Source organism: Aphanomyces astaci (genome assembly GCF_000520075.1).
Source record: "Aphanomyces astaci strain APO3 unplaced genomic scaffold supercont1.57, whole genome shotgun sequence".
Taxonomy (NCBI): Eukaryota; Oomycota; class Saprolegniomycetes; order Saprolegniales; family Verrucalvaceae; genus Aphanomyces; species Aphanomyces astaci.
The window spans coordinates 177,554-205,384 of record NW_009798320.1 but is presented as its reverse complement, the minus strand read 5'-3'; the positions used below and the strand labels follow the sequence as shown (position 1 = coordinate 205,384).

The 27,831-nt window shown below is 49.1% G+C and overlaps 12 protein-coding genes across 22 annotated transcripts; 5 read left to right on the top strand and 7 right to left on the bottom strand.

Annotated features, from left to right (window-relative positions):
- The first annotated feature begins 1,044 nt into the window (after nt 1-1,044).
- Nucleotides 1,045-2,949, top strand: H257_14401 (hypothetical protein). Its single transcript, XM_009842201.1, has one exon. The coding sequence runs from the start codon at nt 1,093-1,095 to the stop codon at nt 2,896-2,898; it is 1,806 nt and encodes a 601-aa protein (XP_009840503.1). The 5' UTR covers nt 1,045-1,092; the 3' UTR covers nt 2,899-2,949.
- Nucleotides 2,950-3,318: 369 nt separating this feature from the next.
- On the top strand, nt 3,319-5,084 carry H257_14400 (hypothetical protein; the record flags this gene model as incomplete). 5 transcript variants are annotated; one of them, XM_009842196.1, is made up of 6 exons in its annotated part: nt 3,319-3,711; nt 3,831-3,917; nt 3,975-4,262; nt 4,343-4,607; nt 4,725-4,853; nt 4,955-5,084. In XM_009842196.1, 6 exons carry the CDS (start codon nt 3,319-3,321, stop codon nt 5,068-5,070), a joined length of 1,278 nt encoding a protein of 425 aa, XP_009840498.1. The 5 variants fall into 5 exon arrangements, with proteins under 5 accessions (XP_009840498.1, XP_009840500.1, XP_009840501.1 ...); XM_009842198.1 differs by having other exon boundaries at nt 4,712-4,853; XM_009842199.1 differs by lacking the exon at nt 4,955-5,084 and having other exon boundaries at nt 4,725-4,942.
- Nucleotides 5,085-6,163: 1,079 nt separating this feature from the next.
- Nucleotides 6,164-8,152, bottom strand: H257_14399 (hypothetical protein). The gene is made up of 7 exons (XM_009842195.1): nt 7,652-8,152; nt 7,418-7,592; nt 7,236-7,336; nt 7,109-7,167; nt 6,951-7,045; nt 6,703-6,827; nt 6,164-6,595 (listed from the first exon to the last, which is right to left on the bottom strand). The coding sequence occupies exons 1-7, from the start codon at nt 8,117-8,119 to the stop codon at nt 6,218-6,220; spliced, it is 1,401 nt and encodes a 466-aa protein (XP_009840497.1). The 5' UTR covers nt 8,120-8,152; the 3' UTR covers nt 6,164-6,217.
- A 156-nt stretch (nt 8,153-8,308) lies between these two features.
- On the top strand, nt 8,309-9,836 carry H257_14398 (hypothetical protein; the record flags this gene model as incomplete). Its single annotated transcript, XM_009842194.1, has 4 exons — nt 8,309-8,678; nt 8,741-9,058; nt 9,097-9,401; nt 9,492-9,836. The coding sequence occupies 4 exons, from the start codon at nt 8,309-8,311 to the stop codon at nt 9,834-9,836; spliced, it is 1,338 nt and encodes a 445-aa protein (XP_009840496.1).
- Nucleotides 9,837-10,334: 498 nt separating this feature from the next.
- On the bottom strand, nt 10,335-13,509 carry H257_14397. Of its 2 annotated transcripts, XM_009842192.1 has the most exons (11): nt 13,479-13,509; nt 13,385-13,432; nt 13,035-13,333; nt 12,937-12,983; nt 12,514-12,661; nt 12,326-12,442; nt 11,572-11,729; nt 11,418-11,525; nt 11,090-11,201; nt 10,684-10,808; nt 10,335-10,506 (listed from the first exon to the last, which is right to left on the bottom strand). In XM_009842192.1, the coding sequence occupies exons 1-11, from the start codon at nt 13,493-13,495 to the stop codon at nt 10,411-10,413; spliced, it is 1,275 nt and encodes a 424-aa protein (XP_009840494.1). In that variant the 5' UTR covers nt 13,496-13,509; the 3' UTR covers nt 10,335-10,410. The 2 variants fall into 2 exon arrangements, with proteins under 2 accessions (XP_009840494.1, XP_009840495.1); XM_009842193.1 differs by having other exon boundaries at nt 11,090-11,525.
- Nucleotides 13,510-14,911: 1,402 nt separating this feature from the next.
- Nucleotides 14,912-15,530, bottom strand: H257_14396 (hypothetical protein). The gene has a single exon (XM_009842191.1). It carries the CDS (start codon nt 15,486-15,488, stop codon nt 14,967-14,969), a length of 522 nt encoding a protein of 173 aa, XP_009840493.1. The 5' UTR covers nt 15,489-15,530; the 3' UTR covers nt 14,912-14,966.
- A 284-nt stretch (nt 15,531-15,814) lies between these two features.
- Nucleotides 15,815-16,840, top strand: H257_14395 (hypothetical protein). Its single transcript, XM_009842190.1, has 3 exons — nt 15,815-16,070; nt 16,111-16,363; nt 16,409-16,840. Exons 1-3 carry the CDS (start codon nt 15,885-15,887, stop codon nt 16,564-16,566), a joined length of 597 nt encoding a protein of 198 aa, XP_009840492.1. The 5' UTR covers nt 15,815-15,884; the 3' UTR covers nt 16,567-16,840.
- Nucleotides 16,841-17,843: 1,003 nt separating this feature from the next.
- H257_14394 lies at nt 17,844-20,180 on the bottom strand. Of its 2 annotated transcripts, XM_009842188.1 has the most exons (5): nt 19,483-20,180; nt 19,328-19,431; nt 18,526-18,767; nt 18,107-18,244; nt 17,844-18,050 (listed from the first exon to the last, which is right to left on the bottom strand). In XM_009842188.1, exons 1-5 carry the CDS (start codon nt 20,106-20,108, stop codon nt 17,901-17,903), a joined length of 1,260 nt encoding a protein of 419 aa, XP_009840490.1. In that variant the 5' UTR covers nt 20,109-20,180; the 3' UTR covers nt 17,844-17,900. The 2 variants fall into 2 exon arrangements, with proteins under 2 accessions (XP_009840490.1, XP_009840491.1); XM_009842189.1 differs by having other exon boundaries at nt 18,107-18,767.
- A 656-nt stretch (nt 20,181-20,836) lies between these two features.
- On the bottom strand, nt 20,837-22,421 carry H257_14393 (hypothetical protein). Its single transcript, XM_009842187.1, has one exon. It carries the CDS (start codon nt 21,957-21,959, stop codon nt 21,321-21,323), a length of 639 nt encoding a protein of 212 aa, XP_009840489.1. The 5' UTR covers nt 21,960-22,421; the 3' UTR covers nt 20,837-21,320.
- A 265-nt stretch (nt 22,422-22,686) lies between these two features.
- On the bottom strand, nt 22,687-23,310 carry H257_14392 (hypothetical protein). The gene has a single exon (XM_009842186.1). It carries the CDS (start codon nt 23,080-23,082, stop codon nt 22,756-22,758), a length of 327 nt encoding a protein of 108 aa, XP_009840488.1. The 5' UTR covers nt 23,083-23,310; the 3' UTR covers nt 22,687-22,755.
- Nucleotides 23,311-23,518: 208 nt separating this feature from the next.
- On the bottom strand, nt 23,519-25,180 carry H257_14391 (hypothetical protein). Of its 4 annotated transcripts, none has more exons than XM_009842182.1 (10): nt 25,064-25,180; nt 24,876-24,951; nt 24,766-24,825; nt 24,643-24,713; nt 24,486-24,578; nt 24,343-24,426; nt 24,164-24,235; nt 24,036-24,099; nt 23,826-23,932; nt 23,519-23,741 (listed from the first exon to the last, which is right to left on the bottom strand). In XM_009842182.1, the coding sequence occupies exons 1-10, from the start codon at nt 25,160-25,162 to the stop codon at nt 23,640-23,642; spliced, it is 828 nt and encodes a 275-aa protein (XP_009840484.1). In that variant the 5' UTR covers nt 25,163-25,180; the 3' UTR covers nt 23,519-23,639. The 4 variants fall into 4 exon arrangements, with proteins under 4 accessions (XP_009840484.1, XP_009840485.1, XP_009840486.1 ...); XM_009842183.1 differs by having other exon boundaries at nt 23,826-23,920; XM_009842184.1 differs by lacking the exon at nt 24,766-24,825.
- A 1,264-nt stretch (nt 25,181-26,444) lies between these two features.
- H257_14390 lies at nt 26,445-27,728 on the top strand. 2 transcript variants are annotated; one of them, XM_009842180.1, is made up of 7 exons: nt 26,445-26,580; nt 26,638-26,725; nt 26,771-26,839; nt 26,914-26,985; nt 27,037-27,156; nt 27,267-27,368; nt 27,426-27,728. In XM_009842180.1, exons 1-7 carry the CDS (start codon nt 26,477-26,479, stop codon nt 27,555-27,557), a joined length of 687 nt encoding a protein of 228 aa, XP_009840482.1. In that variant the 5' UTR covers nt 26,445-26,476; the 3' UTR covers nt 27,558-27,728. The 2 variants fall into 2 exon arrangements, with proteins under 2 accessions (XP_009840482.1, XP_009840483.1); XM_009842181.1 differs by having other exon boundaries at nt 27,267-27,426.
- The last annotated feature ends 103 nt before the right edge of the window (nt 27,729-27,831 follow it).

Below are 27,831 nucleotides of genomic sequence, written 5' to 3'. Positions count from 1 at the left end.
CACGAAGTTGCATTTGGACTGACCGACTGCCGCCGCGTGGCCTTTTCTGATCGCATGCTGGCGCAGTTGACGGCGTAGGAGCTTTCGTTTACCTGGTGGGACTTCCAGGGAGATGCGCTGTGGACGTCGCGAACTCAAAGTCATGGGTCGTACCAGCGACTGGGCCAATCACGCTCAAGACCGTGCACTTGTTTACAGATTTACGTGGCGTCCTTGGCTCGAGTATTTGAGCGCTCGATGCACGTCGAAGAGGTCAAGATGCACGGCAAATACATGTCGAGTTGGTCGAGCTATGCCGCGCGTCCTCCAGACGCTGCCGAATCTCCGCCGAATGGATCTCGAAGTGAGGGTCTCCACGGCATGAACGCGCTGCTGGCCTTTCTACCCCCATATACATATGTAGGAGCTGGAACTTCGCCAAGGTGGCATCCAAGACGCCGCGCTGCACTCTCTTCAGAGCAGGGATCATCAATAATATATTAATATTGCAAGACGTACAATTAATATACTCCGGAGTATTGATTATACTATAGAATACTACCAATAGTACTAACTGTAAGTTAGTACGTATTATTAATAATAGTACGTACTGTAGGTACCCTGGAGTCCTCCTCGCGTTCACAAAAACTATCATGCCACGGAGAAATTGTATACAGATGTTTATTTGGCTTGATATTTGTCGTATCTCTAAATGGGCTATACTGTATACTAGTATTTATCACAAGATCAAAATATCTGATTCCGCCATTGACAGTGACTGTGAATTCGGCCTTGCCTGAGGTACCCTGGACGAGAAATCGCAGGGTTATTGCGTACGGTATGGTATTAATAGTACTAATACTAGTACACGTTAGTACAGTACACTGTTTATTACCAGTAATAATAGTTGATAGTAGAGTAGTACAAGTAGTAGCAGAATCAAAGTATCTGAAAGAAATACTAGTAGATTTGCATTATGAAAAAATAATATGTCATGTTAATTGGATGATTTTAGCGTTAGGGTTTCAGGATATGCATCCTTTCCAACACACTTTCGATATTCGAAGCAACTCCATCATCATCCCTCAAGCACCTCCATCATTGCTCTAGGCTATGTCGATAGCATTCAGCGGCGAATGCCTGGTGCTCCTTCTCTTCACTGGGTACATGCTCCATTACTACAAGGATGCACACGTCGGGTACCTCGTCTACAGCTTTGTATTTGTGAGCTGGTATGCAGGCTTTCTGGGGCTCGTGTTGCTACCAGTGGACATCTCGGCGACTGTGGCAGCGTCGTCCTCCACGCATGCGTCTCTCTTGACAGGATGGAAGCTATTGTACTGGTTGACGTTCATTCTTAGTTGGGTGATCCTCCCCGTGCTCATCGAATACAGCCAGAGCGGTGCGTTCACGCCGCAGCAAAAGCTCCGCGCGTCCGTACAGTATCTCCTCCGGCACTACGCGGTCCTTCTCGCCACTGGTGTCGCGCTACTGACGTACCTTGTAGTGGTGGACCATTTCACGCTCTCTGGACTTGTCGGACTGGCCATGACGCTATCCAACACGTACGGCCTGCTGTGGCTGATTGGGCTGCTCGGGTTCGGCCTCGTCAACGTCCCGCGCAGCGTGTGGCGCTCAGCGAGTCCACACGACCAGTTGCGGCGCATATACTTTCGCGCGATCCAGATCCACGACGACCGCGTCGAAGCCATGTTCACGTACGAAGACGTCGTGCGTGACGTCCAGGACACGGTCCGGCGCTTTCATGCGGTGGAGCAGTCCACCATCATTCTCACGCCGGATGTTCAATACATCAAGCAATGTTTGCGCCATGTCACAGACACATTGGGCCTCGACAACAACGACGAGGAGACGGGAGGTCGAATGAAACGAGTCCATAAACCAAAACCACTGCGGCCATCGTCGTCAGCTCCTTCTGTCACGTCATACGTCCAGCTCGATCCAGCATTACCTTCCGAATCCGACGTGATACTGCTGCATGGCCGCGTGAAGCGCATTAAGGCCGACTTGCGGCGATGTGAACAAGCATGGCAGGAAGTGTGCTGGTCCGCGCAGCGCTTGCTTCAGTGGGCAAACCAGGAAGACCAGCACCTCAGTGGCAGTGTAACTTCGTCGCCCACTTCATCCATGCTGGCCGCTTTACATGTTATGTGGCCGTACATCGTGGGCGCCGCCACGGCATGCTGTGTGTTTGGGTCGGTCGTGGTGTTGTGGAGCGAAGTGTTTATGGGCGTCAACCCTCGGCTGTCCCCACTGGGCCAGTTGCTCACTACTTCCTCTGCCACTTCTACAGAAACTACAGCCAAGAGTGGTAGCTTGACTGTCCAGCTGGTCCTCGGCGCCGTGCTCACGTACATGGGCACGTGCGTCTACCAAAGTTTGTTCTCCATTCGAGGGTTTGGCCGAGTAGCGCTCCACGGCGCGCACAACTCGACCGAGCTAAGCCTTCTCACGGCGGCAGTCCAGCAGTGCCGACTGCAGTTTTCCCTTGGCTACAACTTTTGCCTGTTGCTCAACCGCCACGGCGTCACAGACCGCGCGGCGTTCCACACGCTGTTCACGGACATGCGAATGATCCACTTCTTCGGCACCGACTTCAATGTGTACCTGCCCATGTGTATGATCGTCGTGGCCGCGGGAACCATGTGGCAAGGGTATGCACGCCTGGTCAAGTCGATGGGATTGGAGCAGTACGAAGAGCTCATACCAGGGCACGTTGAACACGAAGCCAGGGTCCACCAAGGCGAAGCCCTTGTCATGAAAGGTATTGACAAGTACACGAAACGAAAAGCCAAATTGGACAAGATGGCGGCGGCGGACGACCAACGACGAGGGCGACAACGACATGCCACAACTCAAGGCGAGACCGGATTAGCCCAGGCACTTCTAGATGAGTGATAGTGGAGCTAATGTGGAATGAATATTAATACACAGATATACAGTTTCCCCTTCTACACGAAATCAAGTGCAGCCAGGAGACGACTACTGTAGGTAGTGGACGTCCGCTTCACTTTCCCATCTAACGTACACTAGACTTGCATGAATGTCGACAATGTATTGGATGATACAAGTACTGTATTGGGCCCAGGGTTTCACGGGGAAGAGTGTGGTGCTATTGTCACATGTGATATGACACGAATATGAAAGCATACTAGTATGCGAGAGAGATCGCAAACATGTTTGATTGAGGGCACTAGCATAACCAAGTTAGTGGCATTGGAATCGAAGCTTGATGTCCATAATGATGTACTGTAACATTAGCATCATAACTTGTGCACTGCGTCTGTGGGGATGGGGGGGTACTATTTTTGGCAAATCATGGTGATGCGTTTCCCTTTTCTCGACGTTGTGGCGTTGAGCGCTCTACCAGTCATGCTTCATTCTTCTCGATCACCATCCCCTACATGTTGTGTGGATGCGTCGGAACACTTGAAAGTGCTCGTCGAGTTGACCGATTGCAAGGAAAAGTACTACCGCCTGGGCGCAGACCTTCGTCAGCTCAAACTGCGAGCGCTTGAAACGGCTGCCAAGACAAGCCACAAAAACAGCATGGGCGAAGACAACCAGCAGCAACAGCAGCAGCAGGATCTAGGGGACGCCCTCGGTCGACATGAAACCTTGCGACACGAGTTTGCGCAGTTTCGACGCGACTCTGAAAGGCGGGAGCGACTAGCCCAAGCTCGTATGGACGCCTTGGTCCAGGACTTGGAGGTTCGTACAGTACACACACATCCCCCTAATCCAACCAACTTCTAACGATATCCCAACCAATGTACACAAGATGGACTGATGTTGCAGAGGATTCGACGCATTGTTGTTGATGTACATAGATGGCCAAAGCATATGTAGACAAGATTGAACAGGCCAAGATCTCGGACGACACGGTGCAGTTGCTACGTCGGCAACTTCGAGACAAGGTACAGAGTTGCGTGTCAGAATACTCTAGTTGCTAAGCCACTAGTTCCACTCGGCAGAGCAACGACATGGATGTGGTCGTGGAAGAGAACCAAGTCCTGCGGGAGGACCTCGATCGAGAACGAGCGCGTCGGAAAGAAATCGAGCGAGACTGCGACAAGTGTCGAACCAGAGTGCAGGAATTGCAGATCGAGTTGGCTGCACATAAACATCGTCACAGGCGAATCAACGACGACGGTGACAATGACGACGAGGAGGCGACGACGGGCGTCCTGTCGCAATTGATTGCAGACAACAAACGATTGAGTGCGTTACTGATGGACACGGCGGAGTTTGCACGCTTTCGAGTTCGTATTATGATATACTAGTATCTGCTTATATCATGCCTTATATCTGGTTTGAATTCTAAAACTTGGGCTTCCCGTAGATGCATGAGACATTGGTTGGCGCGTCGTACGTTGAAAGGCCACCACAAGACAACTTAGATGCGTGGGGTCGCCTGGTGTCGGAGTTGCTTCCGCGGTACTTAGCACCCAAAAACGCTGTCACACATCCAACTACACTCAAGAGCCGGTCAGAGCCAACTAGCTCGGGGATGGACGAAGAGCTACGGTGGGTGCCATCGCACGTGCTGCATCTCGTGCGGAGCTTTCAACGGCGCCATTGCCCCACCGTGTCGCCCCACCTATTTGGTATGTACAGTCCTAGCTTTCAAAAATGTATCTGCGACAGAGCTCTAGTGACGTATTCCCCTGCTTTTGCCATATATATTATATATTCCCTTGTTGTGACGTAGTATCATGGGGTAGATACATGGGTGCTCCAGTTGCACAAAGGGTGGCACGACCGATGTACCACCAAACTCCGCCACGTCACAGAACGGCATCGCAAACGCGAAGCCGAATTGCGTCGCCAGTTGCAGCACACGACGCCCTACGGTATAATATTGTGAATGTGTGTTGTCTGAGAATGTTGGTCTGTTGTGGGTGTTCGAACCATAACGTAAGTAATATATTTTCTCAAGTCATTCTACTACTAGACGCGGTAGTTCACACCCGTGAAATTGAACGCCTTCGACAAGATGTCCTGGACCTGACTCAAAAGCTGCTCCGTGGCGGCAAAGGCGGCGGTCGAGCGTCACGTCCTAACCACTAACTACTGTACCCCCCTACCAGTTACTGTAGTTGTTGGTTAAGCTAGGGACTAGTACTGTACTAGTACACTGTACACATGCAGTAGCAAAACATAACTTACACCCACCCGCAATTCCCTGGTATTATTATTTCCGCATTTGTATATATTATTACTATTAGTACAGAACACTGTACATGGACGACGGCGACCTTGTACTTGTGTACGATATTTTCTAGACGGCAACATGGCACATAGTTGTTGTTATCAAGGTCACACTCGTGAAAACTGCCTAGTACGATCCAAAAGCGAATACTCGTGTGATATATTTCGTATTCAAAGCAACCAACATACATGTCGATTACCCGCTCCTGCTATTGTCAAGTCGATTCGAACATTGGAGTGGGGGGTGTGCTCAATCGAATGAGCAGGACCAAATCGGTAGACAATCGATCAACCAATCAAAAGCTAGATCAAGAATCAATGAGCCAATCAAATCTACTCTTGGACGAATTCAATATCGAATGTGACATAAATTAAGTTACCGCATAGTGTATATGTATTGCGACAGATGGTATATCACAACCAGCCGACACTCGTTCTCAAAATTTTGCTAATCCATTGCGTCATACAAATTTAAAGTATATTCAACATGTATACAAGTAAATATCAGTTATTACAAGAAAATTATCAGTTATTACAGGAGTCGCAATATATATACACTATACGGTAGTACTGACGTTAGTACGATTTTGACATACAAAAGTCAGTACAAACAATCTATCGACTGATTCTTTGTCCATGACTTTTGTATGTAAGATCGTCCAGTCTCACACTAATTTCAGTCACACACGAATTCGATGTTGCATTAGTCGTTGATTGGCTACTTGATTACGTGATCTGATTTTGATTGGTCGATACATCGATTGACTGAATCGAATCGACTTGGCAATAGTGCAACAAGTCTGTAGCGAAAGCTATCAAATATATACACACGACACCGCAATCATCGTAAAGCTCCTCTTTTTGTGCCAAACCTCACTCCTTCCGTTTCCGTACACATCCTGCTTAATATGTACTACTGTAGTGTATATATGTACTACTAGTACGATATAGATCGAGACCTGCGAGGACTTTTAGTATTCTTCAAAACTGGACCAATAACTACATGTTAACCCTTGGACGAGGCGATGTTTTGCAGCAACCTGGCATAGTCAACCATGGGTGTGGACTTTCGAATGCTCTCAAACAAGCGACTTCCGTGGGCGAGCCAGTCCTGGAACGTCATGACGGGCTCGGTCGAAGCGGCGGCAGGAAGGCGGGCTGTCAATAGGGCCACATGTGCCCGCAATGCTTCCGCGGCATGTGCATCCGATGCCGTCGCCGAGAAGGGCGGCAGGCAGAAGATGGGAACGGCGTCGACGTCATCGCCGTCTGCATGTGCTGCTGCACTGGTATGATCATTATCGTCATGACAAGTAGGAATTCCAATCACATGGCCAAGGTGTTGGCGGTGTCGCTCGAGTTGGCTCGGTGTCAAAGGAGCCATCTATGCATATATAAATATATATTATATATTTTGTATATATATATTAAATTTATTATACATATATATATATATGTATGGGAATCAAATGCGGCGACTACCGGGAGTACCTTGTTGGCCACGAAAATGAATTTGGATGTGGGATTTGAATAAGTAGGAGTGATAGTGGTAGCGTCCCCTGCCGCATCGTATCGGGCCTTGATCAATTGGGCCAACTGAATGAGCTGCCATAGTTCTATATGCGGATATACAGATACATCATACACAGGTCGTACAGTTTTGTTTAGATCGTACAGCAAGTCCCATCTGGCAACGCACATACAAAACTCTATATAAAACCAACACGCATATGCTCTACCTGGGTCGTCCAATCGGTCGTACACTACCACCACGTAATGACATACGGAGAGCAAATACACCAACAAGTGTAGCGACGTGAGCTGGATCTGCTGGCTACACTCGTGACAGAAAATAGTGTGAGCTCCGTCTGCACACTAATTAGTAGTCGGCTCTTACTCCAGGGCCAGGGCGCCATACTTGGGCGTCTCGTGGTGTTGGGCCAACTCTGCCATCATCTAATATATAAATGAATAAATGAATAAATGAACCAAATATTAAATAAGCTGAACAAGCACGACTGTACCGACGTGCTAAGGAGGGGCTGGCAGTCGAGAAACACCACGTGGTCCCGTGTGATGCACATGTCGATGCCGTTGGTTTCGTGGGTGCTGTGCAGGACGGAATCTATTCGAATTCATTTATTCAAAGGAGAAGGATATTTCATTTATATTGGATTCAAATAATCCGTTGAGATATGATTCGGACCATTGGATTGAATTGGAAACCAAGGAGTGTTGGTCGGGGCAGCGTTGCGGCGGTCGTGGCCGCAGAGCATGGACAGGATGGTGGATTTACCGACGCCTTCCAAGCCCACACATGCGATCGCATGGAACTGGGTCATGTCGCTCCATGGACCTGGCACTGCGTCCGGGACGATAAACTACGTGGATGATCAGCATGCAAGGATCGATGGAATGTATAGCTAGCTTCTGATAGTACCTGCAATTGTGGACTCACGAGTTTCCAGCGACGGAGCGATGAAGCTGTGGCCTCATGTGTGTCGGGTGCAAGGTAGAGCGACGTGTTCCCCGTCGTGCGGGATGAAGGCGTTGTGTCAAAGGATGGGACGGTTGGAGAGGCCTTGCCTCTGTTCATACTCGTGGCGTGGGGTCGAGGGAACATGGGTGCAAGTGGCGAGGCAGGAGACGACGATGGCTCGTACAGCTTTTGCGGGGCGGTCGACGACGCGAACAACAATTGCTGCCGCGGCATGTCTGGCGTGAAAATGGTCGTACTCACATGCGGCGGCCGATGGATGGTCGGTGCCGCGGGGGTGACAGCAGCAGCGCGGGAAGACAGTCCAGATGAAGGTGCATGGCGGTCTCCGCCTCTGCCGCCCTTTGGCTGCCTGCCCTTGTTGGACGACGGGTTGTTGCCTCGGCGAGGTTTCAGTGTTGCATCCGCCATGTCAATTCACTGTTAATCGAACATCACACTAAATACCGCTTAGTTATTAATATAATACCAGTACTTACAGTAAATACAGCCGTCCTTTTTGATATTTTTATGGACAAAAATAGAGAGCGTTGATTGGCTGAAAAGTTGAGCCGTTTCACATTTGAGTTGGGAGGGCGCAATAATCTCCGAGTTGTCACCATGGTGGCACTATCGAAGGTTGTCCTTGTCCTGTGTGCGGCGACGCAAGCGGCCGCGGCGTGGACCAACTGGGACACGCGTCAAGCATGTTATCCCACGAAAGACGTCAGTCCTGCGTCTGTGGTGGAGCTCCAAGCAGCCGTCAAGGCGGCAACGAGTCTCCGTGTCGCGGGTGCAGGTCACTCGTTCTCGCCCATCGTGTTAACCAACGCGACCCTTATCACGCTCAACAACTACGCATCCGTCGTATCGTTCGACACCACCACCATCACCGTCCAAGCCGGCATGCCTCTGTACGCAATCAACTCGTACCTTGAAACCAGACGTCGTGCGTTGCCGAATCTCGGCGCCGTGGCCGTTCAAACTGCCGGTAACGTTCATTCTATTCCAACATCAAACACACATTGATCTCACGAAATGAACGTCACGTAGCCGGCGCCACCCAGACAGGAACCCACGGCACGGGCAAGACGGGCAGCATCTCGTCGGGAATCGTCGGGATGGACTTGATTGCTGCCAACGGAACCATCCTCACGCTCAAGTCTGGCTCGCCGCTTCTGGATGCCGCGCGAGTGGGCATGGGGGCGTTGGGTGTCGTGAGCACCATCACATTCCAGCACGTTCCCATTTGGCGCATGGAGCAAATCACGTTTACGCTGTCCCTGGCTTCGTTTCAGCAAAACCTCCGCCTCTTGCAAGCGGTACATTCATCATATATGTCCGGTCATCGCTTATCTTTGTCATGTAGACGTACGACAGAGTGCAGTGGTACCTGTATGGTAACGTAGCGACAACGCAGTCTGTGACGGTTATCCTCCGCGTAAACACAACCAGAGCAGTGACCGCGGCGGGGGGATGCTGGGGCGGCCGCTCGGCAGCGCCAACGTCGCCGCCGCCGCTCGGCTGGTCGAGATGGCCGGCGGGGGCGTATGCATGCATCGACGTCAGCTACAAGACGTTGGGCGTCGACGGCAGGAACAACATGATTGGTGGGTTGTTCACTGAGACCGAGCTCATGATCGGCGCCGACAACGATCTGCAAGCCCTTACGGAGCTCCTGGCGGTGCATAAAACGTTGTCGCATTCGACATTGGTACGCTCTCTCCACCTTTTTCTCTATATCGCATCACTCCATGTCGTATCCATCTGAACTGGCTGGTGTGATGCGATGTGTGTACTGTAGGTGACGCTGTTCCTCGGGATGCGGTACGTTGAACCGGACAACGGGTGGTTGTCCCCGTTCTACAACCGTCGGACGGTGGTTGTGTCGTCGATAGTGTACCACAGCACAACGTCGTCGCAGTTTGCGGCGGAGATCGCGCCTCTCCATCAAGCGATGCACCGCGCACTGGCCAAGTACGACGCCCGGCCCCATCCAGGAAAGAACAACTACTTCAACGCAACCGACATGCGACGGGTGTACCCCAAATTTCAAGCCTTTGTTCAGTTGCAAACATCGCTGGATCCCACATCCAAGTTTGTGAATCCATATATAAGCAAGTTGCTGCACGGGCCAAGCAACTCGTAGCACAATCCCGGGTCGTAAATATCTGAATTATCAACGTACTTACCATCGTCGGTGTCTGCCAGTCTAGCATTTCTTGGCATTTCTTTCCTTTGTCATACAAGGTATATAGTATAGAATACCTACACGTTTGTAGTAAATGGTTCTGCTGTAGGTGTGTACCCTATCAAGAAGGATGACATAGCTGTAACGTTACTATGTATCGCCCCTGGCGTGAACAGTATCAGCACCACTCCAGCTCTGATATACACTAACGTTAAGTACTTAGTCTCATATGGATGTAGGATGTTTGTTGATTATTGGTTGAACTGGTGATTTTTTCTCTGCAATCCGATTGGCTAATTTCTTCTGGTGATTCTGTCAGTACATTTATTTGGTTATGTGTCGATACTCATACATTCATCGCTCCAGCTTTAAACACAACAATACCTAAGTGTTGTGCATTGAATATTATTAAATATATATATACACAAGCTTGGCCACCACCAGTAAAAAGAACAAGTCCCATTCCGTGGTGTTATTATCGCGACTCCCTTCTACCATATCCTATATACTAGCTATGGTTGATGTAGACTTGTTAGTCGCTTGTCGTGGTCACACACGCCCAGAACTTGGACCACGTTGATTGGTGCGACTTATGAAACGCAGCTTGGTTGTTGCGCGCCGACAGCACCTATATATATATATATATCATATACACCCAATTAATACTCCATGCATAAGCTGTAGTCATAAATATATATATATATGTATACTAGTATACAACGACAACCAATACACAAGATTAGTGAGTTGTCTTTGCCAGTCCAATACAAGTATGTGAATATGCGAAGTATCATGTTTGTCGTACCCGAAGCACTTCTTCGTGGTCGAGGGATCCGTTGCCATCCAAATCGAACACGCGGAACGCCATCGACACGATATGCGCCGGCAGCCGCACGCCGCTCACAATGTACGCTGCCTTGATAAAGTCATCTACAAGCAAATAGAGATAATTATAATATAAGTACAGAAGAATACAATCCAGTGGCAGCATACAATGGGATAATATATATATATATATATATTAATATATATTCGGAAGGCATCGTTGGAGAAACAAATGCCTATACAATCGAGTGGAATACAATGGGATAGTATATATATTAATATAATATAGCATATTGGGAAGGCATCGTTGAACAAATATATATATTATTATATATATTGCGAAGGTATCGTTGGACAAATATATAAATATAGATATATAGGTATACCTTCGGTGATTTCGTCGCCGCCTCGCTGCAGCTCAAACGCGAGCCTGATGTCGGCCAAATGGTTTTGAATCACGCTGTGGAATTCGCGAAACTCGGTCCACGACACACGTTCCTATTCATCATATCCAAGCAAATACGTTGTAAAATATTATATATATTGTATATATATAAATATATATTATCCACACACCAACTACATCGTCCACGACATATATAACCACCACATCGTTTTGGACATATATATATATATCAAACGTAAAACAACCAGCCAATGCCAGTCCATACAAGACACATGCAAACGATGACGAGAACTAGGAGGATATAGTACATCGGTGGCCCGAAGCAGGTGCAATCGATCGAGCATCCTCGGCAAGTGCTTGGGGTCAAAGCAAGAGATCATCGTGACCGCGAAGTCGTGCACCGAGATCGTGCTTTCCTAACCGTAATTCCCTCTATAAATGAATACATGAGATCGTACGTACCTTGGTCGTGGCCGACGGTGATGTAGCGTACATATCAAACTCTGCCCGGAGCAACGCTTCCTTCAGCGCCTGCACCACAGCCACAAACTCCCGCCCCGTGATCTTCTTCTTGCCCGATTTGCCAAAGAAATGGAGCAGCAAATGGTACGACGCCTCCACTACAATCGTCACGCATATAATGAGTACTAGTATGGATTAGCCAATCGACCAATCAAAACACTACACACGCAATTAAGTAGCCAATCAAATGGCATATCACTCTTCAACGCTCGCTTCCACATCGAACCAGTGTGTGATGACTTCAAAATGTCCAACCTTTCGTAATATGGGATGCGACATGTTTGTCGATGAAAGAGAAAATGTCGGTCTAGTATTACTACGAGTACTACTACTAGTACTACCACCGACGGACCAAAACTCAGTACAACAGCAGCACGCACATGAAGGTCGAGTTACTAAAAGTAGTATACGATTTGTCTGATCAAATGCACGATCGTCGAAATCATATCTTTTCTACTTGATGTATATATTGTGGATTTCCAGACCCCGTCAAATCGAATCGACGCTATTGGCTAATCCAATTTTCAATGGATTTGATTGGCTCTCAGAAACGACAAATATATTCAACCAATCAGAACTCCAGCGTGATTCAATATTAATTAGACAAACCACGCGAATTTTGGAAGTTTATAGCGAATTCTCAATATATATATATACATATATTATATTGGACACATGGAGAGAAATTAATTACCGTGGACAGCGTCGTCGTCATCTTTGGTGGATTTTTCCGAGGTGGACGTGCGGAGGTCCTTGATGTTGTTGAGTACACTCGACAGCACTTCGAGAAACTCGGCCTTGTCCACGGTGCCTATGCCAACATATATATATTATTTCCACGAGAGCGGGGAATAGTAATATATATATATATATATATCGAACCGTTGCCGTCGAGATCAAACATGTGGAACGCCACGTCAAAGTGCTCGACTGGAATCTCGAGCAAGTGGTAGAGCAAGTGACATTCTTCATAAGAAATCAACCCGTCCGCATCGCCCACAAACGGACACGTGTACTGCGCCGTGCGTGGCTACACGATATATTAAATAGAATGATGAGAACCATATATATATATATATTTATAAATACACCAAACTCCACTACAATACCACCGATTCTAACTTGCCACCATCCACAAATATATCAATCTCAAACACTTAAACTCTCCATACATCCATCATCATCCCATATAGTTTATGTATATATATATATATATCGACAAATGGCATCACACACAATGTTTAGTATTCTTTATATATATATCGCCATATTCCATAAGAATATGGAGGGAGGGATCGCACGTACGGGATGGGAGAGGCGGAAGCGGGGAAGCACGAGCGAGTGGAGAAAGTCTACGGGCGGCGAAGGTGTGAGTGGTGATGGCTAGGACAGACACACGGCACCTGTGAACGTCATGGCCTTGCGGCGCACGCCGTTGGCGTCCTTTTCTTTGGCCATGGCCGTTGCGAACGTATCGAAGCGGGATGCGACGCTGTCGAATGCGGTCAGGTCCTCCTTGTACTTCTTCAAGCTGTCCTTGACGAGGATGGATTGCTGATCCGACTCTTCGTGGCGCTGCTTCGTGTGCCAGTGCGTCTTCTTCTTCTCCTTCTTCTTCTTCTCCGCACTCGACTCCTTGATCTCTTCGTTGCGCGTCTCCCCGGACAAGGTTGCCGCCGCGAACATCAATGCCACCATGGCCCTACACTCGTTGCATCACTCGGCCGCCGCCAAAGTTCCTCGACGGACGTACCCGTGGGGAGCGAGTACAGCATGACGCTGCTTCGATAGTAGTCGCTTGCTACTCAAGATGAGGTCAAGTTATGCGACCTTTATCGCCATCATACCTCAACGTCCCAAACATGGCACTTGTCGTCACTCTGAAATTCACTTGACAAACCTCCTGGAAATAGATACTCGTGACACTTGATACTTACAATCCAACGATCCTCTATCACATATGATTTCCTTTATCACTTAATACCTGGCCCAACTTTAATGAATGCATTGGGGTAGTAAGTTAGTCGAAGCCCCCCACATGCAAAAACCACGTGTATCTCGGTCCATATGTCTACTGTGCCATTTCGAGCATCTACGGCGGAGTAATTTACGTTGAGCCAAGGAAACCCGAGCTCGCAATTAGTGTTAGTTCGGATGATTTTTTAGTACAACGTTGAAAAAGGAGGGGGTGGTTGACCGAACTGCGGTGATGAGGCTTCTGTGGGGGGTTAACGTGGTGGTGACAGTACAGTCGATGAGAGTAGTTGTTGTAGACATTGGCTTGGTGTATGGGAAAAAATAAATGCAATTAAAAAACAATGAGCAGTGTGTAAATATAGAAAATAATTAATTGCTAGGCGCTGGCAAAGTGTTATTTTGGATTGTCACATGGTGTACTATTACAGTAATAAGGGCGGGTCTGGATGCCATAAAAATGGCATAAAATGGCCGTTTTTCCAAGAAAATGTTGCCAAAATCGAAATATTCCATTTTTCGAAATTTTGTGCGTCTGGATGCCACCAAATTTCAAAAATTTACTATCAATAGTATGCCACAATTTTCTTGAGAATCAGGTGTTTTATGGCATAAATAAAATGGACCAATTTGGTCCAACTTTTTATGGAGGTGTTGAAGTCTGCACTTCAATCAGAATTCGAATAATTTTTCCAAAATTCAACTGGCATCCAGACAAACTTTGTTGATACTTCTTTTCTCCTTTTTCTCATGGGATCCTTGCTGCAAGAGCCAATCAAATCCACTTAAAAATGGATTAGACAATAGCGTCGATTCGTGATTCGATTCAGCGGCGAGATTGAATTCGACGGAGTCTGGAAATTCATACCATACTATACGTACTATTAATATTAAATATTAATAGTAGTACAGGACCTTGTTTCAAAAATTGACAATTAAAGTGCGACAATCTGTAATCACTGGCAAAGGCGAAAAATAAACATAAAAAATTGTCTCTCGAAATGGTTGCAATTCACATCAATAGATCTCTGTCAAGTGGTCTAAACATTGTACGTGCCTACAAAGGTTCAGACACTTGCACCATAGCGTGCCACGAACTGTCCTTGTTGGTCGCCCCCACAGCGTGCCACGTCACAGGTGTACTGTCTTATGTTTGGCACGTCGTGCAAGAAAGTAGTAGTACAGTGTACAGGGCCAATGCAGTACATCAACCCACTCAAAACATTGGAAGGGGCTACATAGGAGACCACCGACAACGTTGCACGACTCGGATAACGTTAGCGCAGGCAGTCACGGTCAACAACAATGCAATCTCGAGGGGGGTCGTGTGTAGTACTTAGGTATAAAATAGGGCAGCAGCATTAGTAGATATGCTTGTATTTTTCCTTGCGCTCGGCGCGCTTGACTTGCATCGTGGACTTGGTTTTAATCTTGCTCGAGTAGTTCTCCATCTTTTCCTTGTTCGAGTCGTTGCGTGCACGTGCTCGTCGCGACACGTTGCGGCCTTTCTTCGACCCGGGCAGCACCGACGCCTTGGTGAGAAACCGGTCGTCCGTGTCCGCGGCAAATGAGTCCAGGGCCTGGGTCAACGCCGTCACGACCACTGGCGGCTTGTTCTCCAGCACTTGCTTGGCATGGAACTGGGCATTTTGTTCGTACAACGATTCTTGCTGCTTTTCAGCCTTGCGCGCGTCGAGGAGGTCTCGCGCTGCCGACTTTGTGTTGACGACGACCTCCCCATTGGGACCCTTTTGCAGCTCTAAATCCAGCGTTGAGAAGGCCGACATTATCGTCTTGCGCTCGGCAATGAGGTTCGTGGCCGGGCCGGCGGGAGGGAGAGCCCCCGTGGCGGTCAGGAACGCGCTCAAGCCGGACATGGACATGATGACGATGCGCGAGGGTAATAGTACGGAGATGATGTTCAGGGCACAGCACCAACTATCATGCGACGCAATGATTGGTCCGACGACGGATCAATGGGCCAATCCTCGTGCAACAAACCCATATTAATAATCAATCGATTGGGCGATGTATTAATATTAGCGTTTGCAAATCTTGAATGCCTCAATAGGATTGGTCAATTTATAATTTTATAGACCAATCATTTCACCGCCAACTGTGGACAGTTCGTCCAAGAAATGATATTTAAAATGATGAAATGTCTCTTGGGGTTTGTAAAGAAAGTACGTGGAGTACAAGTATAAAAAATGCTGGTTCGTTTGTCTCATGCGATCTTTGCACGTTCGAACAACAGTTCTATCTTATCTACCTTGAGTCCAATGGCAGGCATCCATGCAGGGCTCTACGAGGAGCTGCGTAAGCTGGAGCGCATCCACCTGAAGAAACAGGTCGTGACAGTGTGGTACGTGAAGAACCAGATCCAATTGCTGGAACAACGCACCGCGCAACTGGACCCGACGCCCACCGAGGCCGAGGACGCCGCCGCGTTCTTTCTCCAATATGCGGTACGCTCCTTCTGATCAATGTGGCCTCATATTGTTCTAGCCATTACTCGTGAAACTCATTTTGGCGAAACGTCAAGTCCAGATCGCGATGCTTCGATGGATTGCCAACTTGAATAGTGTGCTTGGGATGTATCCACTTCGGGCACTGTCCTCGGCCATCGTCGCGGGGGTTCTGCAGTCATCCCACAGCCTCCGCCGGCAGTTCGTCATGCAAACGCTCATCCACGCCACACGCTTCGACACCCAAACGATCCTCAAGGAGATGGACCGCCGAGACATGACCGACCGCGCTGGTAAGAGACTTCCTTTCATTCACGTGTCCAATATGTGATGTGTAGTTCGAGTGGAGATGCATCGATACATGTCGACGATATTGAAGGACTGGTCGCATTACGACATGCAGTACCAAGCCCCTCCTCCTTGCCTGCTGCCTCCGACTTCTCCATTCCCATCACTACCTTCTGAATCCACAACTTGCTGTCCAAGTCCACCTTAAGACGTATTGTACTAGTGTTCCCATAACTCAATTAATTCCTCTGTTAACTTGCGATACAAAAGTCTTGGTGAACTTGACAAGGGTACATAGTTTTCACCCACTTACTCATACGTATCCTTGGGAGATGCGGGAACAGGACACAAACACATCACTATGAAGAATGAAAGGTCCTTGACTCCTTCAAATCATGGTGTGCCATTGTCGAGGGGACGCATGCATCTTGATTCAAGTTGTCGCGTGCGAGTCAACCAGGAACTCAATCTGCCACTTCCACGGAATCAAACGACGTGTACGTGCGCGCGACAGTTACATATTATTATTCGCTTGAACATATTTATGTTGATATTTGTATTCAATATGCGTATTTTTATTCATCTCCATAATTAATTACGTTTTGCAAAACGATCTATACATCGTACAGAATGTGGATGCGAAAGGCGCGATGCAGGTCAGCGATTTCTCAATGCACACTCCACAGCGGGTCACGGAACTCTCAATTCCTCATAACAACAACCAATACTATCAACAACACCTTATTGCATGTCGCCTGAATCAACAGCTGTAGAGAAAGACAACTTCGACCTAGGCAAATTCGTCGTATTTCAACAACAAACGTGTACATGCGGGTAAGATGCCTTATGCCAGAGAGAGCTGTGCATGTGCAGACCATGCTGCATAGGCTGAGCTAGTAATGTACTATCTTGTAGTACAAGTAGTATTGCAGTAAGGATGACACAGTTCGAGAAAAACCACATCAAAGTTCGTCCATTTTCGATATATGCGCATGATCCTGTCGGACATGCGCAATAAAAATATTGCATCCGCAAAAGTAGTGAAATATCCGGAACAAACTATGTTTTCATTGCGAAATGGCGCGAAGAACATGCAGATACAAAGCGTGTCAGTACAACACCCAATGTCCAACAAGTTGGATGACTGCGAGGAAACTCCAGTTTCGCTTTCGCCAACCATGAATGCCTCGATTTTGGCCTTCAATAACTTCGTGTTATGATGAGTTTTCGCCAGTTCCTGCATCTCCCTGGTGCTTACTGTTAACTACTACTAGTACTATTAATAGTACTAACTACAGTATTAGTATGGTCAAATTGATTCGAAAAACTGGAGCCCTCAGCCTTAAAAGGTAATTAAAGAAGTGCCTAAGCCAATCAAATCACGCTCTGTCGAATTTCTGCCAATCCAAACGATTGACTCGGCCCAGTCCCTTCGCATTGGGCAAAACCATTTATATACTAACTAGACTTCGTCTAATGCCCAAATTTGGGTAAATGCACAATACTTAGTAGTATGAAAAGGTATGGCAATGTAATATTCTACTATGGCGAAGTTATATATGGGGGTTGCTTGAGTTGCTGCAGAACTTCGCTGATCGTGGCCAAGAACTCTTGCGTTTCAAACAAAATCCCACTCACGTGGCCCGCCTTGACGTGTTGGAAGCGCGCGCCCGGCCATCGCCGCCGCACCAACTACAATATCCATTGGTCTCTATACTGACTAAAGTACATACTAATCGATATATTACCTCCCACTGGTGCGCGTTCTCGCCCACATATTGATCCTCCGTCGCATGTGCAAAGATAACCGCGTCGGACCGCCGCGGCGGCGGGAAGTTTTCAATGTTGGTCAAGGACAGAAATGCTGCCAGTCGGGCTTTGACGTCCTATAAAGAGTATCGATTGAAAAATATGTGATGTCCCCTCCAGAATCAGACGATGCATATATATCACGACGCGTTAACAACAAAACTATATTTCATAAAAATATATTAACTTCGAAATCAAAGCTTCAAAACGTATCCACAAACGAAAGTTAGACAGATCCACGGCATGGAACCCGTGGTCACTGTATCGCATCCAAGACTACAAATAGGGTCATGTGTCGGACGACACCCTACCCTAGAAACATAAATCGCCATAATGATGTTATACATTGTATCCGTACGTGGCTAGGCAAAGGCGCCACGTGTCCTCGATATGATCGTTGGTCGTGGTTAGCCAGCAGCATGTCAATCAGCGCCAGGTCGTCGCGCTCACGACGAAGCGACTCCCAGTTGCATGAGTGCGACAGCAGTCCGTGGATAAACGGCGGTATCGCAGACGGCGGCGCGATCCACGCCGCCACCCCCACGTCAAATGGGCTCAGGGACGCCGCCATGGCCGCGTGCAGGCCGCCCATGCTGCCTCCTGATAACGGCGTCGCATGAGAATGCAACATACTGCAATGTGCGACAACGTCATATACTGTATTGTGCATTTCACCCAAATTGGTGATTTCACCAAATAGCATTCGAATCCATTTGATCTCATTTAAAAATCTTGTACAAACTACACTGTCCAACGATTTGGTACTGGGCCGAATCAAACGTTTGGATTGGTAGAAATTCGACAGGACGTGATTTGATTGGCTGAGGCGGTTTTTTAATTCAATCCCGTATTATTCTGCTAAGGGTCCAGTTTCGAATCGAGTAGACAATATATATATATATATATATTGTGTTTATTCTTCACTGGAGCGACACACACATCCAAATAAATGTAAATACACAAAAGAATCGAGCCAATCAATCCCATTGCAGGAAAAATCCATGATCAACGTCAAATTAGTGTGTGTGTGTGTTTGACTTCAATTAGTGTGATACCATTTTGACATGCAACATTGAATCGATCGATCGATAGATTTGGCGATTTTTCAGCATAAAAGTAGTCTAATATTTGGGATAAAAGAGAGACAATTGCCTGCGTACCTGCGACAACCACGTGTTCAAACCCACACTCGTGTATGGCCCACCATAGCAACGACTTGGTTTCTTCGATGGTGGCCATGCCCAGAATCGGCAAGTCGCTGACTCTACCAGTGTTGATACGTCATCCTGACATACCATATGGCAATGACATGTACCGTCGAAGTTTCGAGCCTTTTTGCAAGGCTGGCTTGCGCTGTCCGTAAAACGCGCCTTCCAATACCAACGTCGACACGCCAGCATGAGCGAGAGGCGCGGCGATCGCGCGTCGGCGGTGCGCACATCCGTGCTCCCCTGTGCCTGGCAGTAGCACGACCAACGCTTCCCCGCGACCACGAACTCGTATGCGAGGGTTCTGTGAGGCGTCTTTCACCAGCATGGTGCCGTCGGAAAGGACGAGTTCAAAACAGGCATGTTGACTTTCGGGTGGAAGGAGCAAGTCGCCGTCGCGGAGGGTGGTGGGAAACCGACCGGCAACACGCGTGTGTCCTTTGGCCCGGCGTTTCAGACGAGACGAATATGGCGTAGGATGAAGCAGCGTCAACGTCATCGCGTCGATGGGCTGGATCGCATACTTGTCGTTGGTCGCGAGACGCTTTTCCAACATGTATGGAACGTGCACGTCGCCCCAACCGTCACTGAAGAATCCCTGGGGGAAGAAGAGCGGGCTATGAGAAAGCGACGCACACACCATGTCCAGGTACTTGTGATGGGCACTGGTCAGTCGGTTTAGCAACCGCGCAGGTCGGCGCAGTGCACCAAGGAGGTTCCACGGATGCAGCATGTCGAAAAGTGTCAATATGTCGCTCGATAACGGCAATTTGCCGGATAATATCCACCAATCAACGACGTCGACGCCTCCATTTCAGTTGTCATTTTTACCACATGCGATGGCAAGGCGCCGCCAGAAGGGTCGCCATGGTGCCGCTCCTTCTGACGCACGCAAGAACGATTCCTCGATCGACGACAAATGTAGCGACGCCGATGCTTTGACACGAGCGGTAGCCGAGCACGAGTGGTTCCTTCGGCAGAGTCGCGACGGCAACATGCAAGTGGTGGACGACATGGTTCGAGCAAAACACATGCCGCACACCGCGTCCCATCGCCTCGACACCATCATGGACGCGGACGGCAACAACGCATTGCTTCTGGCTGCGTCTGGTGGCCACGTGCAGCTCGTCCAGGCGCTGCATGCATCAGGGACGTTTGATTTGCATGTCGTGAATGTGCACGGCGACAACGCGCTCCACCTCGCCGCGTTCCAAGGGCATGCTTCGGTCGTGTCGTGGCTTGAGCAGCAAGGGGTTACCATTCACGTCCTGGACGACCAAGATGGCCACATGGCGACCTCGGCTTCGTTGGAGAACGTGCCGACGACTTCGACCGCGTCGTGGTGCCACGACGCTCTCTGCAGCCTCTTCTTTGACTTTGTCTCGCGCGGGGACATTCCCGGCCTGGACGAGTTGGTGAGCAACGTCGGCCGCCACTCGTTTCCGTGGGGCATGACCGACGACTGCCGACGCTCCGCCCTGCATGTTGCCGCCGAAGCGAACCAGTTGAATATGCTGCAACTTCTTTTAACCAAGCCAGCGTTATCCCTTCGTATGGTCACCGATCGTCGCGACACGTGCTTGCATGTGGCGGTGGGTGAGGGACATTTGGAAATCGTGACGTTTCTCCTCGCCCAACCAAATAACCACGACTTGAGTGTGACGGCCGTGAATGCACAAAAGTGGACGGCGCTCGACTTGGCATGTTATATTGGCCACGTGGCCATAGCCATGACGTTGCTGGACATGTCATCGCTGACGTTATCGTTTTCGTGTCTGGCGTTGGCCGTCCAAGGCGGCGGCCACGTCGCGTTGCTAGACAAGTTGCTGGCCCTTCCCGCCGCCACGGCGCTCATGTACGACGTCGAAGTCTCGTCGGGCGATTCCTTGCTACATATGGCATGCGCCATGCGCCACGAGTGTGTGTGCAACTTGCTCTTGAACTTTTACAACGCCACGAGCAACAACAACTCTAAACCCGTCCCGAAAAAATGGGTGGACGTGGTCGATCGAGACGGATGCAACCCAGTGCAAGTGATCGTAGGACTCAACTGGCTAGACGGAATCCGCCTTGTGGTGACCAATGGACGGCTGACGATGGACGAAGCGATGGCGGCTGCAACCGTCGATTTTGTAGTGAAACATGCCACGTCGGAACTGTTTGCGTTCGTGTATGCCCGGTTGACTCTGCCGTGGCAACAGCAAATGTACGAGGGGGTGGTGGTGACCTCTGGCCGTTTGATTGGCGGAAGACCGGACCTTGTCGCAGTGTGCAATCGTATCCACGACGGGCATGCCGCCGCCGCCACCGCCTTCATCCCTCCCGACACACCCGTGGCCACCTCTCGTCCATCCAAGCACAGACACATGTATGCCAAAGCCAAACCAAAACCAGCCAAAGACTCGGGGAACGGCAAAGAGGGATCGCATATCGCTGGACACGACGACACGCAAGTTGGCTTGCCATATACCACAAGTTTGCGGTCAGATGCGCGGGTTTTGCATGGCGAGGAGGACGAGGCGGCGGCGGTGGCTACACCTCTTTGCCACCGTCCAGAGGTTTCCTCCCCAGCCGACCCCCCCATCGTCGTACAAATGGATACTCAAACCTATGGCCCCCTATCGGTCGTTGTTGCTCCGGGCACTCATGCCGACAACGACGCGGTGCTTCATGGCGCGCATATCGAGTGGGGTCCCGTGCTCGTGTGTCGTCCGGCCTCGGCTGCCGCCGCCGCGGATGAACGCGCGCATGGCCAGCTCCTACATCGGCTAGTCTCTTCCGACCACCGATTGCTGCACTTCGTCGACGACGAGGTGGTGACATCCCCCCATCTTTCCAGCCACGATATCAATACCACCACCAGCAGAGATCAACAACGACAGAACTGCGTCGGTACAGTCTTCGCACCGACGAGGATTTCTGCACCCCCTTCGTGTCACTTTATCCTGTACGAACATGCTACGACAACGTGGCTCGAGACGTTCGAAACCAATGACTACTACTCGATGGAAACTGTGGTCCGCATCTTGCGAGGCGGGGTGATGGCGGTAGCGAGTTTACACCGCCACGATCGCGTGCACGGAAACTTAACCCCCGGTGCGTTCTGGCTCGTTGGACAGAGTGCTGCTGCTGCCACGTCATGCAAGTTGCTTTGTCGGACGTCGACATGGGTAGACAGGACAACGTGTCGAGGGCGGCTGGCGCTGGCCGACGACGTGCTCGCGTTGGGTCAGTGCATCGCCTTTGCATTGTGTGGCCACGACGGCCAATCGTTTGGTTGGTCTGAGGGCAAGGTCGATCCAGGGCACATGCCTACCTCGACCCCCCAAGTCCCCCCCCCGATCCCCCGTCGACCCCAGATGTCGGCGGAAGCGTTGGATCTATTGAACGCCATGACACATATCGACCCGACTCGGCGCTTGGCCATGGAGGACGTGACGCGGCATCCATTCTTGTGGCCTGCCAGTCAAAAGCTGGCGTACATTGAGATGGTGGCCAACCACGCATATGTGGAGCTGACGAAACGGCAGCAGGATATTTCCTGGACTTGTCATGATAAGGATGACTATGATGGACGAGAAAGGAAAGGGACGATGGACTGGGGGGCGCGGGTGAAAGCACGGGGGCTGGACGTCCATCGGCACCGCCAGTACGACACGTCGAGTGTGGTAGATCTCGTGCGATGGATTCGGAATCTCAAACAACATGCCGCCGAATTACCACCGCATACGTGGCGTCTGTTGCAAAGTGGGGAGATTCGTGACATAGAAGAAGGGCCAATAGCCATTGGACTCCAGCAACGGATAGTGGAAGAGTTTGTGTGTCGACAGATGTTTCCAGACCTGGTCTTGCGGTTATGGCAGTGCCTCGGGCCCCTCGAGTCATTTTACAATTAAATGTACGACTAACCATCAGTAGAACGTGATGAAGTGGTGTCAAGTTGATCGAGTAGTAGTCTGTAGTAACGTTAGTATTAATATGTAGTAAGAGTGGAAAGTATTGAAGCATACTATTAGTGTGTGAGACTTGAAGCCAAATATGTTGGATTATTTTGAAAGAGCATACTAGTATTGTAGTACCAGTAAGTTAGTCATGATTCACACTAACTTACTGGGATGCATCGGACGATCCATACTATAGTATACGTATATGAGTAGAAGAAGGTAGAAACTACTACAGTATTTACTTTTGGTTTCGAGAATGGGTAGTAGCGTACTAGGGGTATATCCCAGCGACCACTTTTGCACTGTAATACTAGTATTTGCTAACGAGCCTTTTGCTTGGCGGCAAACGCTTGAATCTCGTCGGTGCTCCACCATTGCCAAAACTCGGCAAACGAGATCTTGTTGTCCGCTGATGAATCCAGCTAATATTTAACATATAACTAGTTAGAGTTTGTATATTCTATTCTGAACCAAACAAGAACAAAATATTATTTAAATATACTTGCCTGCACAAACGCTTCCTGGATTTCATCGACCGAGAGCGCTGGAAACGTGCCCAATTCCATCGACAAGGCCGCAAACTCGCATGCGTCCATTTCTCCTGTGAAAAATACTAAAATCAACGAAAATCAACAAAATTAATGTTTCGGAATACGAACAATACGAATCGATCGATCAATCGCAAATAGATGGTCAAAGATAGAGGCATAAGATACCCGAGTTGTCCTTGTCAAACTTCATAAACGCCTTCAAGATGGCGTCGCGTTCGCGATTCTCTCCCTACCAACCACAGATATTTATGACTGCAACGTGGTGGTTGTCTGCTGCATGTGATCGACGTTACCTTTCGCTCCAGTAGCGTTTGGGTATATGCTTCAACTTCATGCGCCAGGCGCAGCGCATCCATTTTCTTGCGCTTGCATGGTCAACAACACCATGAAAAATGTAAAGAGGTCAAGGCAGATTTTGCAGTAAACACTGGGAACGACGACGAAACACACGTGGCAAAATGTGGTGGCCTACCAAGGCGGCCACGGCGGGGGCGTCACCAATGTCCTCGTACACAGCACACGCTTCCGCCCACATGGATTGGGTTTCACCGAGTTTCTATATCGTGACCATGTTAATTACCTTAGAACGGGATCGACCAATCTCGGATGTAGTACCTCTTGGACATAGCGCAAACTGCCACCTTCTTGCAAGATGTTGGCCAGGCCGCGTTTGCATTCGAGTTGACTTGGTTCGTGGAGCGTCAAGTCCTACATACACCGTGTGAGAACATGCGATTTCATGGCTTGTGTATATAGAGAAAGGTTGTAATACGCTGTAGATGGCCTTGGCGCTGTTCAAGTGGTGGTCGGCCTCTGCGATGTAGGCCACCTGTTTGCCGGACTCTGTCACAGATGTATGATGAGAATATGAAAAGTGAATGGTTTGGATGTATACGGGGAGGTGTCGTGGCTTCAGCGAGGAGCCGCTTGATCGATGCCATCGACACAAAACATGCTGTTTTCATACATGTCAACAAATGTGCTAGTAGTTAAAGGATACACTACCAGCTTCATGCAAGCGCACTTCCACTGGATTCACGTCCTTGAAATGGAGGTACAGCTTGGACAGCTTGTACAGGACCTACGTAGGCGCACTATTAGGACGTGGACATTGATGATCGCAATGACTCATATCTTTCTCCCTTGTTTGTTGGGTAGATTCTGTATATAGGACATGCATGTGTGCCGACTACCTGGTACTTTTCAATGGCCACTTGCAGGCCTTTGATTGCTTCTTCCAAACTTACGCGGTCCGACGCCACTACGGGCACACCCGACGTCGTGCTCATCATATTCTATTTGGATCTGAATGGTCACGTCCGAATATTATCCGGAAGAGTGCATCAAAGAATTCGAGCGTAAAGTAAGCAAAAAGTACGTACAGTAGTACTAACTGGAAGTACATACTACATTGAAATAACGTGGCGAGGAACTAGCTCAAAATATTGTGAAGGGTCATGTATCGTCGCACCCTCTTCCGTTCAAGCTCGTGGATCGATTTGGCGGCACGAGACATGCACCTTGAGCTCGAAACTTGTAGCCGTGTGAGTCATATAAGTTCACTAGCAATTTACTAGTAATTGTCAAAAGGGGGTCACATATGTGATAGTGGGTGTAGCTGTAGAAGCCACTGCAGTATTTGAAGCTGGGGGCATACTGCAGCTCATTCGAAGAGCGAATCGAAAGGACGTGGGGAAACATGACAACTGAAGGAGCTGAAGGGATGGATAGGCTAGCGTGGCACATGATTGGGTAGAAAATAATTACTTTGATATAATGAACTACGTAATCACCTGCAACATCATTTCCGCCCAAGAAAGTATGGATGAATGCCGCCTGAGCAACTGCGAAACATTCAAGATGTACATGCCGTCAGGGCATCTATGAGCTTAGAAAGCGGACGCAGCGGAATCATGTATTCCAGTGATGAGACAACAAGAAATCGTCGTTGATTAACTGTTATGACATGAGAATCCTTAGCATTCGTGGACACAGCTGACGTTTTGGGGTTGGATGCGTACATTTGAGCGGAAGGAAAGCAACGAAAGATCCGCTTAACGTGCTTGAACCATGTCGCTGCATTTGTCAGGGTTACTGTGACAGCGGCCAGCGGGGCCACGACGTCGGGCGGCGCTGTGTTTGTGTCGGCTTGGATGGAGCAACTGGTACGGGCGGCGCTGTCACTGTGTCAGCTGGCCTGTCGTCGACCTGTAGTTTGCTTCGCGGTGTCACATCCATTTGGTTCCTCCATGGTTAATCTTAAGCTCTTCACAAGAGCTCGCATTCGATTCTACATGGTACGGACAAGCAGGAGTGTATTGGGCCGTAAAGCAGCTTGGGGTAGCATGACGTTAGCATGGGGCATCGTCGGTGGCAACTTCAGGATGATGGCATCAACTTTACAGTTTCAGTTACCGCGTTTTCGTCGGTGGCGATTCTGATTGGCCATTTCTATTGGAGTTGTAATAAAATAATAATATAATGCTCATTCCCCACCATGAAGGTGTTGTGCCATGTAATTAAATTCCAGCATTTGGACCGAATTCCATTGGCGGGTAGAAAGAAATATATAATTACGCTGGTACCGCCAAACCTACCAAACTCACATGGCGACGTCGCGCCAGGAGTCCCAACTCCAGATCGTGGATGCGCATCAAGCGCTTCAAGTGGGCGACGAATGGTCTTCCGAGAGATTGGTGCTGCATGTGAAGTACGCATGCGTCATGTCTTTGTTCTATTCCATGACGTTGAGATCACAATCATGCAGGAACATTGTCGGCACGATCGACGTCAAGACGCCACTGGACCTCAAGACGATTGCGCTGCATGCACGAAATGCCGAGTACAACCCCAAGGTACGGATGATCCCATCACATCCTATCTCACGATGACGCATGTAGAAATTCGCTGCCGTGATCATGCGGCTACGTGACCCCAAGACAACAGCGTTGATGTTTTCATCAGGAAAGGTCGAGTGCATCCATCGATACCCACCGACGATGTGTGCATAGGAACGAGTGTATTCATGTCTTTTGGAACATAGATTGTCATCACAGGAGCATCCACAGAGGCCAACTGCCGGCTCGCGGCAAGAAAATACTGCAGGGTTCTGCAGGTAGGTGCACATATTCGTCGCTTCGTCGTCTCACATGTGTGCTGTATGTAGAAACTCAACTTTCCCGCGCAGTACGACATGTTTAAGATTTGCAACATCATGGGCACGAGCGACGTCAGGTTCCCCATCCGCCTCGAAGGGCTGCTCAACGACCATTCTCGCTTCTGCACAGTACGACACATTCAATCATGCATGTCCTTCCCAGTATCCGTCGCCGTGGCGGCGCATGGAAGGAAGGGGGTCTCCATGTGGAATGATCTTTCATGTCGGAACATGTATAGTACGAGCCCGAACTGTTCTCGGGCCTGATCTTTAAACTGGTGGACCCCAAGTTAACATTCCTTATTTTCGTGTCGGGGAAGCTTGTCATCTGTGGCGCCAAGGTCCGTGTCGTCGGTATCATCCTCGTGGGACCACACTGATCCACGTCCTACTACTAGGCCACGCACGACATGCACACTGCGCTGGAGAAGATGTATCCGTTGCTGCTGGGGTATCGCAAGATGGCCCCGGCACCGTCGTTGGAGCCCGTGGATTTCCAAGAAGACGCAGATACGGATCACCAGCATTGATCACAAGAGTCATAACGTTAGCTCCCGTGGTTGTAGTCAATAGAATCGTAGTTCCTTGCGTGTGTGTCGTCTGTCCATCTTCGTCTCAACCAAGTACCATGATGCATCTTCCTTTCTCCTTGTCGCCACCGACAACATGGCGCCCGTCTCGGCCATGGATCTGCGCTTCCGACCGTTACATAGAATCCAAGTTTTGTGATACCATCAATGTTTTAAATTGCATACATTTTCCAAGTTCACGTGGGATAATTAAAAACCGACGTACACGATGAAA